This window comes from Nipponia nippon, unplaced genomic scaffold (genome assembly GCF_047370975.1).
Source record: "Nipponia nippon isolate SJK-2023a ecotype South Korea unplaced genomic scaffold, ASM4737097v1 scaffold_19, whole genome shotgun sequence".
Classification (NCBI taxonomy): Eukaryota; Metazoa; Chordata; class Aves; order Pelecaniformes; family Threskiornithidae; genus Nipponia; species Nipponia nippon.
In genome coordinates this window covers 8629124-8641722 of record NW_028262335.1, presented here as the reverse complement: position 1 = coordinate 8641722, position 12599 = coordinate 8629124, and the positions used below count along the sequence as shown (strand labels likewise).

At 49.7% G+C, this 12599-nt stretch overlaps 1 protein-coding gene across 5 annotated transcripts in view; it reads left to right on the top strand.

Moving 5' to 3' along the window:
* MEGF6 (multiple EGF like domains 6) overlaps positions 1-12599 on the top strand; it is a 109459-nt gene that overhangs the window by 69956 nt on the left and 26904 nt on the right. For all 5 annotated transcript variants that reach the window (XR_015704288.1, XM_087755324.1, XM_087755323.1 and 2 more), the window contains 3 exons: positions 9271-9396; positions 10246-10368; positions 10757-10879. Coding sequence is in view for 4 of the 5 variants with exons in the window: in XM_087755324.1 (XP_087611450.1) it covers positions 9271-9396; positions 10246-10368; positions 10757-10879 (372 nt within the window). In the remaining variant the exon portion in view is untranslated. The remainder of the gene's footprint in view (positions 1-9270; positions 9397-10245; positions 10369-10756; positions 10880-12599) is intronic.

The following is a 12599-nucleotide window of genomic DNA, read 5'->3' as shown; positions in this document are numbered from 1 at the left end:
TGATACAGGGTGTATCAGATATGGCATTTTCAGAACAAATACGTAAACTAGATTATGAAAAGGTTCAAGTCAGACTTCAGTTTCACCTCAGCTGTTCCCTCGCCCGCACGGCAGGCACCAGGCGTGACAGAGAAGCGAAAATGAGCATGGCTGTGTGCGGGACTGCGGCCTTAATACTCGACACACTCCTCCCTGGGATGCTGGTCATGCGGCCGCTTGGGTGGCGCCCATCCAGACGTTACAGTTCAGGTGCCAGGTCTGGCTTGCAGCTGACTTCGGGGCCAATTTCTTGAAATATTGTTGTTTGCCTGCCTCAAACTAGAGGCTCAGAGACACTGGGGTGGAGCTTGGAGTCTGCCTTCCAGCATCTGCTGCTGCTGTTGTTTTTATTAAACCACTTCTCCGTCACAGCTTTATTTGACACATTTTTCCATTTTTTGAGGGATATTTTCATACAAGTGGAAAGAATTCCTGGGCGATGGTATTACAAAGGCCATTTGCTGGTTTTGCTCAGAACATAGTCACGTTCCAGAGTTTGCTAAAAACGACTGTGTGAGCATGTGTGTTCCAGTTGGGAACGGTGATGCGAGCAGCAAAAAAGCCGTGTAAGGAAGCGGTGCCTGCCGTGCCCGGAGCAGCACCAGCTGCACGTCTTTCTGCAGCTGCCCCGCTACGTGGCAACGCTCTCACGGGCGCAGCGAGGCGTAGGCTTAAGGTGCAAGTTCACTGGGTGCCCTATATTTTGCCCAGAAAATCCAGAAGCAAAAGGATTGCAAATAAAGAAAAAAGCCAATCATTCCCAGCCCGCTGCTCTAGCACTGAACACCTAAACTTGTGTTCGTGGCTATGCATTGCTACTCTTTGCATGTAAGTGTGTACGTGGTCTGTCATCTAATCATTGTCCTTATAACACGTAGTTCTCTTTTTTGTGGTATAGAGTGATTCTGCCGCCTCTGCCTCATAGAATAAAACATGAGCCAGCCATTCCAGCTCTGGAGTTCTCAGCAGGGTCAGTGCCAGAAGGTGAAACAATTTCCAGAGAAAGTACAAAAGGGATCGCTACAGGGAGGAATCTCTTGTTTAAAAGCAATTTCCATCCTTTGCTTTTGTTCTTCAGGCTTACCTGCTCGTGCGGCTGCGATGTGCAGAGCATTTCTGCCAGGAGCCGTGCAGGCAGGGCTTCCCTGCTCCGTGCTGCTTGCGCTGAGCACCGCAAACCTGCTTTGCATTAAACTTTTGAGCAAGTATTTGCCATAATGTGCACAGTGTTGGAATTCATCTGCCAAAATTAAGGGGTCTCTATTCATGAAACCTGATCTACTACGGGAGTAACTCGGGCCGTTTCTGGAAGCTCTGGGGAGCAGAGCTGGCAGGATCTGCTGTTAGTTCGGCGGTGCCTGTACCCCTGCGACCCACAAAGTACACAGGAAAGTAGATGCAGACCAGGCAGGGCGAGTAAAAACTCTCGCTACATAATTGTCCGATGCTGTTTCTAAGATAACAACAGACCAGACCTAAAAATCTGGCTTGCTTGCTTCAGGACTGGTGGCTTTTGTTCTTTACACTTTTGTGACAGAAATGTGCATATATGTGTGTGTGTATATGTATATATATATCCTGCCTTCATAATAGTGCTGTATTAACCTATTAAGCCAGTTGTGCAGAGGGGTGGAAGTAAACTTATTTTTCTTGTAAAAGCTTGGAACAGAGCACAGACCTAGAGGTTACTCCTCTGCCGGTGTTTGTGGCTGCCCTCTATGCATCCACAGGCGTAAGGGTGCCTTGTGCCACGGGCGCCCACGTGCCACGACTGCCCCGTTTGATGCCTGTCTCCCGGTGGACAGATTTCTGCCCTGTGGATTCTGTATGACGGTTCTTGGTGCTGGCAGCAGTGGTTCTGGCTGCACGGCAGCAGTCAGGCACAGCGGCTCGGTGTGATGTGGTTTGAGTTTATACGACTGTGATTTGTGTCAGTACAGGCTGTTTGTGCCCGTGGAACAAGCCCACCCCGCAACAGAGCCCAGGCAAGGGAAGCAGCTCAGCTGGGGCCACCGAGGGGATGCTCTCGCCCTGGGTTTGGTCGTTGCAGCAGCATGTGCTTGCCTGTCCGTTGCCTTCGCTGACGCTGGGACGGCGAGCCCGCGAGCCTGGCAGCGGCGTGCGGTCCGGCCGGGCAGCTTTCCGTGGGTCACTTCGCGGTAATCCCAGGCCCTCGAGCATGTGCTCGCTTTCTGTGGTGTTCTCACAAGTACACGCAAATGGTTCTTTCCTTTAGTGCTTGGTCTATGTAAATATTTACACTGCGAAGTCAGAGGCTTTGCTCCAACTTGATCTTGGAAATCACAGGACTTTTATTAAGCCAGCATTCTTGACGAGTTACCAGGCAGCGATCGCGGGGTGCGGGCAGCGTGCAGGCAGCAGCAGCAAAGGCAGGATGCCTCACTCAACATGCCCTCCCTTCCCACTTCAATTTTTGTGTTTCAGGAGTGCTTTCCCAGCACCGCTGGGGAAGAAGAAAGGATTTTCCCTCGCTAAGTGCCGATCTTAAGGCCAGCTGTAGCAGGAAGGTAGAACACCACGACTGAGTGGTGGGAAGCAGCATGAGCACCCATCCAATCCGCGGGTGGGTTGGGGGGACCCGTAACAGGGTCTCCCCAGGAGTGGAGCAGCTCTTGGTGCCTGGGGGCTGAGTGACTGCTGTGCAGAAAGGAGCCACGATGGCCTCTCTTTGTGGGTGCAGTTAGATAGTTGAGCTTCTACCCGGTAATAAACTGCTTTATAGTTGTTGTGCTGGTTGGTATCTACGCAGAGATCAGTTGTGGTGTATGGCAAAGGTAGAGCTGTAGCGTGATGCTGAGCAGGCCAGAGAAGGTGTGTTTGTCTGGGCAAGTAACCTCCGTCGCAAGGACGCAGAGTGGAGACGTTGCGGTGCCGGGCAGCTGCTTTCTCGGGCTGAAGGTAGCAAGAGGTGGGAGGTTTTGCTCAGGGACCTGAGCCACGTTTCTTCACTCCTGTGAAGTTTCAGGCACTGACTTGACTTCAACCAAGGGGTTTTTTTCCCTGCATGGTTCTGAGGGATTAGGTCAACTGAGAAAAGCTGTGTTTCTCTTCAAGTTGGGATATCCTCTATTTTACTGGACAGGTAAGATTCAGTGCTACTAAAACAGAAAAAAATTGCCACTAAATAAAAGCGATCAGACAGGAATAAAGAGAACTGGAGACAGCGAGGCTCCCCCATCCATTCCCCTCTGCTCCAGAACTGCTCTGCCCTTAGAGGCAGGGGAAGTCGCTGCGGGGACCTGCGCCGGGCTGCGGGGCGGCTCGCAGAGCTGGGTCAAGCATGGACGTGGGCTTTAGGAAGCTGCTGGCAGCCCCAGTGAGCAGCAATGCAGCAGAAAGCATTTTGGAGACAGAGGGAGACTATTGCCGTGCAGTTTCTAGTTAAGGTCTGTAAAACCATGGGTCTAATTCTTTAAATGTTTTCCAATCACCACAAAACCCACAAAGGCTTCAATTAATCAGCAGCGCTGCCTGGAGCGGGGAGCTCCAGAATTCCCCTGCAGAGGCTGGTGGCTGTTAACCCCGGGAGCGCAGGGGCCGGGCGAGCAGCTCAGCTCCGGCGGGCTGGGCTCAGGGCGATCGGTCCTCTTCCACCCTCCGGCTGGACGATTATTCCAAGCTTGCGATGGAAAGTCAAAGCCTATTTTATTCCTGAAGACGTCAAAGAATTGGAAAACAGATAAAATCTTTTGCTGCTTTCTTTTGATGGCTTTACACCCTTGGTAGTTTGCACCTTTGTGCTTAGTACTGCAGATGATAAAGCAAGGCGCAATGCAGGGAAGAATCAGCAAAAGTTTTCGGAAGTTACTTAGGCTCCTTTAAAAGCAATTTCTTATGAAGTGTATTGTGGTTCCAGATAAAGAGCTGTTTAGATTAGCACTTGTGGTTTGTAGGATTGGAAGAAATATTTTGCCTTTAAAAGCGGTTTTCTTTGAGGGTGTTGGTACCTTTTACAGCATAAGCAGAGCTTGGCTCTATGCACAGTCCACAAGGGAACTGAACAATTGTTGATGCTTTGGGTAATTTGCAGCTCAGTTGCGCAAGATTCTTTTATTGTGCCTTTGTTGTTCAAATATAGCAAGTCACTGATGACTTTAATACAGAAAGGAGGGAGAAAAAGAGCAGACATTTCTATTGAAAGTGAAACAGAACAAAAAGAGTCATTGGACGTCCTGAAATTACCTCTTTCTTTATCAGAACCACATGGGCAGGAGGCTGACATCTTCAGGTCCTTCTCCACTCTTTCAGCAGAGGGATGAAATCCAGTCCAAGGCAAAGAATTTCATCTGAGCCAATTGCTTTTGTTGGCCTGCGGAGCAGAGAGATGGTCTGTATTAACACACAACATGTTTCTGGAAATTGTCTGAGGTTAGAATAAATCAGTTTGGGATTACATGATGTATCCCTATTTATATTAAGAGTACTTCAAAAGAAGAAATCTCAAATATAGCAGCGATTTATATAGTGAACAGAAGGACTATGCCGTAAAGGTTTCTGTGGGCTTGAACTATGTGCACAGGGAGTAATCCTCCGTGTGCGCTTTGTAGAGGTTTTCGGTTTGCATGCATTGTACAGACAACTTGCATGTTTTAGAAAATTTGCCTTTTCTTTGTCCAGTGGGGCATTTCTCAGCTGTTTCTTAGAATCGATGGTTTTGTGTGACACTGCAAAAGGGAACGTCATGCTCGATCTTAGTTACGGCTGCTTTTAAAGCATTAGCTCACTGCTTCTGATGGCAAATGACTTGGATCTGAGGGAAAGCTGATACGGATGGGGAAGAGGAGAAGTTAGAGTGGAGGAGCCCGAGTCAAACCAAGGGAAGCGTTATCACCAGCGTGCTGCGGTGCGAGGGTTGCGCCCCAGGTTCGCGAGGCAGCAGACACGCACGCCTTCAGCGCTGCTGAGCTGGCTTCTGCCGCAGAGCTGTGGAGACACCGGGGAGGGACGCAGAGGGGGCGAGCGCCGATGATGTGAGGTTGCTGACGGCCCCGGGCCGAGCGAGGGGACTGCTCGGCTCCAGGAGGTCACGGTGTGGCCACAGGGGCTGCGTTCAGCTCTTCCCAGTTCGTGGGGTCAGCCGGAGGGTGCAGAGCTCGGGTAGCTCGGTTGTTAAATCGACTCCTGTGTGAGGCTGCTAGCTTGCAGATGCGCTTCCCACGTGCAACCAGTAGCAACAATGTCCTTTTCATCCCTTTTTAGCTGTTTCCCAGGCCAAAGAGGGTCAGAATCTAGGAGCTAGCATCTTTCAGCAGCACTGCACTCCCTTCAGACAGAGGGGATGGAAGTAACATCCCTCGTGCAGACGATGAAATATCATCTGTGGAAAATCTGTCTGAGCTTTAATTACAAAAATCTGTGTGATGTACAAGATGACACTGGATTTGGCAATGTTGTCACAGAAATGATAAGCTAGGATAAGCATCTGGGAATGGAAATATTTTTAGAGTGGTTCTGTAAACAGAAAAAAAGAGCAGTAATTAAAACAAGGCCAGCAGTGAGGTCTACTGGCTGTTACTCTGCAAGAAGCCAGCTAAGGAGACCCAGAATTAGAAGACCCTTGCTTTGATGGAAAGACACCCAAACCAATTTTAACGTGTTTCATCTTATTCCTGATTCTTAAATTGAATTAGTTCGCATCTTAGCAAAACCGCGGTGCTGCATGAGCAGCCCTGCCGGCCAGTGCACCGTGGGTGGCCCCGCAGGACGCGATTGCTTTGCTCCTTGCATCCCGCACGTGCCACCAGTGCCGTATAGCTTACGAGCACCGTATAGCCAGCGATGCCAGCCACTTCTTCCCCATGTATAAAAGTCTCTTGGCAGAGAAGGACTTCTGGTTCCCATTGCCTGTAGTGGTCTGGAACACACCCGCGGTGGCTGAGGCAACCACGTGCCCCGGCCCCTTCGTCATCGTGTGCAGTCGCAGAACGGGGAGGCTCAGATGGGGTTATTAGTCTTGAAGAGTACGTTTGCTAGCAAATAAGCTATACTAAAAGAAACACAAGAGGAAAGAAAATGCTCTGCAAGACCCCTGCGCTCTCGCTGCTTCACCTTTTATGCTCTCTTAGTGGTCTGCAAACAGCGTGAGGTAAGATCTGCTTAAGCAGTTCTGGCACTCGGTTGCGCTTAAACACCTTGGTCAAGGAGGACTCGCTGGAACAGGACCGCGTGTCCTTCAGCTGGTGTCACGGTGGCCGAGCGTTGCCACGTCCCGAGTCCCCGAAGTTTCCTCTGCTGTTCAGGAGCAGTTTTTGCCATCGCATGGCTCCGTCACGACATGGCTGCCGCGGGGTATCGTGCCTCAGCACGCGGTTCAGTGCAACCCAGAGACGTGCTGAACTGCTCGTGCGTAGAAATAATGCTTTTGGAAAGCCTGCTGTATCCAACCTCACAGAATTTCTGTCTGCTTAAATTTTGTATGATAAAGAAGAACCTGGACTTTAGTTTTTTCCACTCTGAAAAGTTGTCTTTTGAGGTGTGCAAGGAGGGCGTTATTTAGACTGCAAATTCATACAAATAGCTGCATGCTGGGAGGTTATTTTAGACGTAAGATGTGTTGGCTCGTTATACATTGGCCCAGTACTTTTCACATATGAAGGAATGTTTTGGCAGGCATTAGCATTGTTTTACTTTTTAAAAAAAAAAACCACTCCCAACAAGCACGTTATTTATGGGTACTTTTGAATTAAACACTTTAATATATCAGACTATTTTAAAATGACCACCCATCTCTGCTAAAGCTTGAGTACTGTAACTCTGACCCATAACTTTTCAGGAACGTCAAGTATTTCTGTTGTTTCCTTCCAAATGGATTGAAGGAAACGATGTCAGCACAACTAACATAAACGGATAGCTCGTGCTCCAGCCATATGTTGCGTATGGCAATACTTCGACCCTATTAAGTCACTTTTATTCCCCTAAATGTTGTTTAGTTAATTAGAGGCATACAACGGGAAGTGAGTTTTTAGAAGTTTGAAATGAGAGAGCTCCTCAGCTCTGAGTCAAGGCATATTTTTTACAGGGGAACTGTTTGCAGAAAAGAAACCCCACATATACAGTTTTGCATTTTGTTTTCCTCCTGTGCCAAATATTTGTTTTTCACTAATATACAAGAGGCTTAATCAAATGACTTTCAGTGCTTTGTCTATAGACAATGCTCTTTGGGGGTTGCATGCCCACCTATTGCAAGGCATCGGTACCCGCTGCCAGCCAGTGCAGGCGAGCTGCCTGCAGCCTGCCCGCTCATCTGGGTGCGGGTGTTCAGCAGACCCGGCTTTCCTTGGGATTCCGAGGCCTCGTTAAAAGCAGAGACTTTTACCAGCATATGCTTTCCAGACTCACCTGCTTAGCAAAACTCTGGAGGCTGTTGGGGGCACTGTGATTACCTGAAGTGTTAGTTTGTGGTGAGATGCTTTTCATTAGAGAGATTTTTAGCACTCTCATAAGATTCCTCAGAGTCAGCACGTTAGTTTATTCTGGAGCTTGAAAAATAGGTCAGAAACACGTGAGACCCCAGCTCATCGTACCATTCTGCTTATGGGTTCCCGTCCCAGACCGTGGCCGGGCTTTAGCCATGTCGCACCCACGCAGCTTTGGTGCGCAGCGTGTTGTGTTTCACGCACATTCGTGTCTCCTAAGAACAGACTTTAAAGGCCAATTTCCCAGTTCCCCTAAGGGGCACCTCTTTGGAGCAGTCTCTGCTTGAGATGCTCACCGATTAAGGAGTAGGTAGGCTAACTCAGGAGACACGCAGTGGTCTGAGAGATGACTTTCATCACTTTGGAGGCATGTAGTTACCCCAGGATGGCTTATCTACCAGAGTCTGTGAATCCCTCTCCAGAAAGTCCTTCTCTGCTTTGTTCTCTAGCTCAAATTTCTCCTGGATGCAAGAAGGTCAGTGGTCCTGGAGAGCTGCAGCCTAGTAAACATAGGCAGGCAAGCTCTGCCTGCTTGCTGGTTGCGCAGTGCACACAGCTCCAGTTAAACACCACGCTTTTGTTGCTTGTCCTGCAGAGAAGTCCCAGATTATGAGAACAGAGAGGGGGGAGGAGAAGGCTGTTTTAAGGCTGAATAATGATAGCAAGCTTGTAAAGAGAAGATAGTCCACATGTTCGGTCATAAGATCTGTTTTCTGCTGTAGCCTAGGCAAAACCTGTTTTCCGACTGTTTGAAATCCTTTGGGCAGGGAAGCGTCTTGCGCAAGGCCACACAGAAACGCTGTGGCACGGCCAGGAACAGCAGTCAGGGATCTCCATTCCCAGTCCCGCCTGCACAACAAACCACAGCTCCTGCCAGCGTATCTCCACGCACTCCGGCTCAGCGACTCCGCTGGTTACGGCGGCAGTTACTGGCGGCGCGGACGGGCACATCCATCCTAACCTTCACATAGAAATCTCCTGTCAAAGCCCTGAGCTGGGGGTTGTTACACCCAATGGAAGTACAGACATGCAGGATGCATCTGAAAACGCTTTTTTAGATGTTCCCAGAAGAACTGATGGTACCTGCTGGGCCTTGCCCTGTGCAGTCGGTGTCTTTTGCACAGCATGGAGCCAGAAACTTAGTTTTCCATATCATTTTGTTACAGGGAAACCTGAATATGCCCGAGTGCAACCCTGAGCAGTAATGAAGCTGAACTAACTCTGGCATTGCACCTGCAGTGGCTGTCTTTGAACAAAATGATGAGAATTTCAGCAATACCGCAGCACGAGAAGCCTGCCTGCTGGCACGGGCACCCTTCGCAGCGGCTGGTGCTCGTTAGGAAGCATGCCAGCGGTCAGCGGCCCGCCCGTGTAGCACTGCAGAGGACCTAGCCTGGACCCCCACGTCCTGGCCTTGCCCCTCAGGAGAGCTGCTGGCAACTCTTACGTAGAAAAGAGCAATTTTAAGCTGCTACCTGGCACTGTTGGGCTGTAAAGGAAAAGGCCTCCATCTCAAGGGGGGTCTGCCAAGGTACCTGGCTGGCACAGCGGCGGGCAGGCTCTCTCGTGTGCTGCACACGAACAGATTTGTAGCAACAGCTCACATTTAGCACACTTCTCGCTTATGAAGTTTGCTGTGAACTGCTTGCTTTAGCACAGGTTGAGTATGCCCCAATTTTCAATTCCCATCAGCAGTGCTCTGTGTGAGTGTGTGTGATTTGCCCAGGTCCTGTGCAAGAGGCTCGTCCAGGTGCCGTTATTTTTGTGACAAACGTTCTGTCCCTTTGCCTTGTAGCTCTGAACACATGTGCCCTGAACAACGGCGGCTGTGAACACGACTGCGTGCAGGTGACGCTGGCGCAGCACCGGTGCCAGTGCCGGCACAATTACCAGCTGCGGGAGGACGGCAAGCGCTGCGCCCGTGAGTCCCCTCGAGCACGCGCAGGAAGCCGGGGAGGCAGAGCTCGCTTTGGGCTTTTATCCAGGGGCAGCGGAGGGTTGGGGGAATAGGGGCGTCAAATAGATCAGACCGGGGAGCTCTTCTCCAAACTCTGCCTGTTATATTGTCATGGACATATTCTGCAGCTTATTCGGAAAGGCAAGGAAGAGCTGAAGGAGTGTAGCCAACAAAAATGAAATTGTATGAAGGCACACACTTCTGAGAAAGCGAAGGAACGGCAGTGTGCTGCAGCGGGATGGGATCTTCTCCCTCTGCTTGCAGACAGCTTTCTGGCTGACCTGCTCCCGGCTGCAGGAGGGAGAGAAGCTGAAGGGGATATAAAGCAGAAGTTTAATCTCCTTATTCAAGAAGTAGGGGGAGGGAAGTCCTTAGCTGTGAAGTTGCTAAGGGAAAAGGAACACCTGGGGTATTACGAATGCAGCAGTCGGTAGGGTTTGGTAGCACCTGTCCAGGTCCTGGAGCAGGTCGGAGATCGGCAAGCCTCTTGATGGGAGCACTTGAAACAAATTTGCCTGCTGCTTGCTCTGTCAGCCCTGCAGAGGGCCATGCCCATGCCAAGCTTCTGCGGGAAAGGTTTTACTCAGATTAGTGCCTGCCTTTTGCAGGATTGCACACCGTGTAAATCCTCCTGCCCGGATGGAGCAGCAAGCAGTAGCAGAGATTTTCTGTCTGGTGGAAAATGATCTTTCACAGGTGGCAGACATTTTTGCTAGGCGTAACTGCCTGATGCTCTGTTTCCCCCTAAGTATAATGCCAATAAGAGCTAGGATTAGTACGAAATAAGCCTGCCTCTTCTGCTTTGACCTGCAGTGAGGAACCCCTGCACCGATAGGAATGGGGGCTGCATGCACCGGTGCCACAACCACCGTGGAACAGCCCGCTGCGAGTGCCACCCTGGCTACCGGCTGGCGCCTGACAACAAGGCCTGTGAAGGTAACCTCCCTACAGCAAAGCGCTCAGAGGAAAACAACTGTCTCATGGGGTGAAGTAGTGCTCAATCGTAGCAACTCCCAGCATTTGGGCATTTAACAGTGATGCACAAGGCTTCCAGAGGGGCGGCTTGAAAGTGCTCAGCGTACGTCTGTCCAAGAGCCCCGCTCGAGTTGTCTGGAACAGCACTCGAGTTCCATGTGATCCAATTTCCTAGGAAGCTGTACAGTAATTCTCAACCCTTAACTCTGTTGCTTTGGTGGTCTGGACCCCAGTGAAGGATTCAGGGTGCAAGAAACCAGTGAAAAACTTGGAGATAGTAACAATTGTCCCTTTGAAAGAAAGTTTATGGCTCAACCTGCCTTGCTTATTGATCTCTCATCTCTTGCAGACGTGAACGAATGTCTGACTGGACTAGCCATGTGCGCACACCAGTGCCTCAACACTCGCGGCTCCTTTAAGTGTACCTGTCACCCGGGCTACGAGCTGGGGGCAGACGGCAAGCAATGCTATCGTGAGTACTGCATGCAGACCCCCATCTCAGGCAGGGACGGAGGCAGGTTTGCTTCTGCAGGCAACTGTTCCTGCACTATCCTCTGTGAATTGGTGGGGCTGAGCTACAGCAATCTTTTTTGAAGAATTTCACAAGCAGGTTTGGGGCTGTTTACTCTCCCACCAAGATAAAAAACTTTGTCTGATCTTTAAAGTTAACATGAAGCTAGTTTTGCTGGTTCAGGCAATGTGTTTGGAGGCCAAGTTCTGCTCTTGGGGACTTCGTTGGATGAGTTCAGTCAGCTGCAGATGTGTAACCGAAGGAATTGAGCTAGTGAAGTGATCGCATCGAGACAACAAGTAAACGCTATTAGGCAAGAATGAGCCAGATTGTCCATACATCTCTGTTCAGCTAATACACATCAGCGGGGACAGTCCAAAGCAGAGCTATCAGCATTTAGCACCAGCAGCCCCCTTATGGATGAAAGCCACTGTGGCAGCCCCAGTGCTGGCAGCTGGTGTTACTGGAAGCCATGATGCTCCACCTGTGCAGCTCTCACCGGGAGCCTGCCAAGGGTACGAGGGTAAGGCTTTGCAGATCATAAAAAGGCTGTCTTGAAAGGCATCAAACTGAGAGCAATGTGAGGAACTAGACTGATGACATGTATTTAAGAGCCTGAGCATGTACACACCTTTCTTCCTAGGAAGATGGTTTATCTCACACTGCATATTCTGTACAAAAATATCCCATAGCTCAGTTTCATGTGCAGCTGCACATTCACCTCCAGCTGTTGGGGTGAAGATGCACAATAGCCAGCAAGGCTTACAGAGGACTGGATTAGGAAGCCAGGTCTATGCCTAATAAATCTTAGCTACCTCCTCACCTAGCACTGTGACTACGCAGCAGGGAAGACTACGCTTTGTGGCTTCAGCTACTGGCCCACAGGTGACAAAAAGCTTAGTTTTATTGCTGCTCAAGCCTTGGTTTTCCAGGTAAGCCCCTGGTAAGAGATGCCAGCCCTGGAGGGTCACTTTTGACAGCAGGGACAGTGGAAGCACAAGCCCCACTCACGTTCTGACATGGCTCCTCCGGTTGTTGTGACTCATTGCCATAACCACGGCCAGTACCTCTACTTTGGTGCCAGCTACGGAATCAAATAGGCTTCTTGTATGAAAAGTGTTTCTCCCTGCTCCTTCTAGCACATTTCTTTTATGCAAAACCCTGGTGGTTCTTGCATTAATAAGAAAAGGAAAGGCAGAGGGACTATATTCATGTTGTGAAATATGGAAGATAGTTTTCCACCATGACACAGCTTTTGGTTTTGAATGCACAGATCCATTGGGAAGCATCGAGCTCCCCTCCTTTCATCCTCCTTGGGCCTCAACACACTAAAAAACTCAAAAATGTTCTTGAAGGCAGAAATTGTTTTCCTGAGGTTCAGGACTGAGTCAAAGCTCCATGGTACAAGTTCCTTTTAGTTTAAGAAAGCTTAATTAACTAGACCGAAGTTTACATAAACTTTGCCAAGCTAAGAAGATATATGGCTGCTATTGATGTTTGCACCCACCATTTCTGACATGTCAGTAACGTTTCTAGCTGTAGGCATCTGGATGTTTCCATAGTTAGCTGTATTCTGCTGCTCCCATTTCTAGCTGGCATCAGAACAGCTCTGTACTCACAAAGTCTGAGCCAACTTTTGGTTGGCAGCACATACTGCAGCTTGTCAGGAATGGGAGCAGTT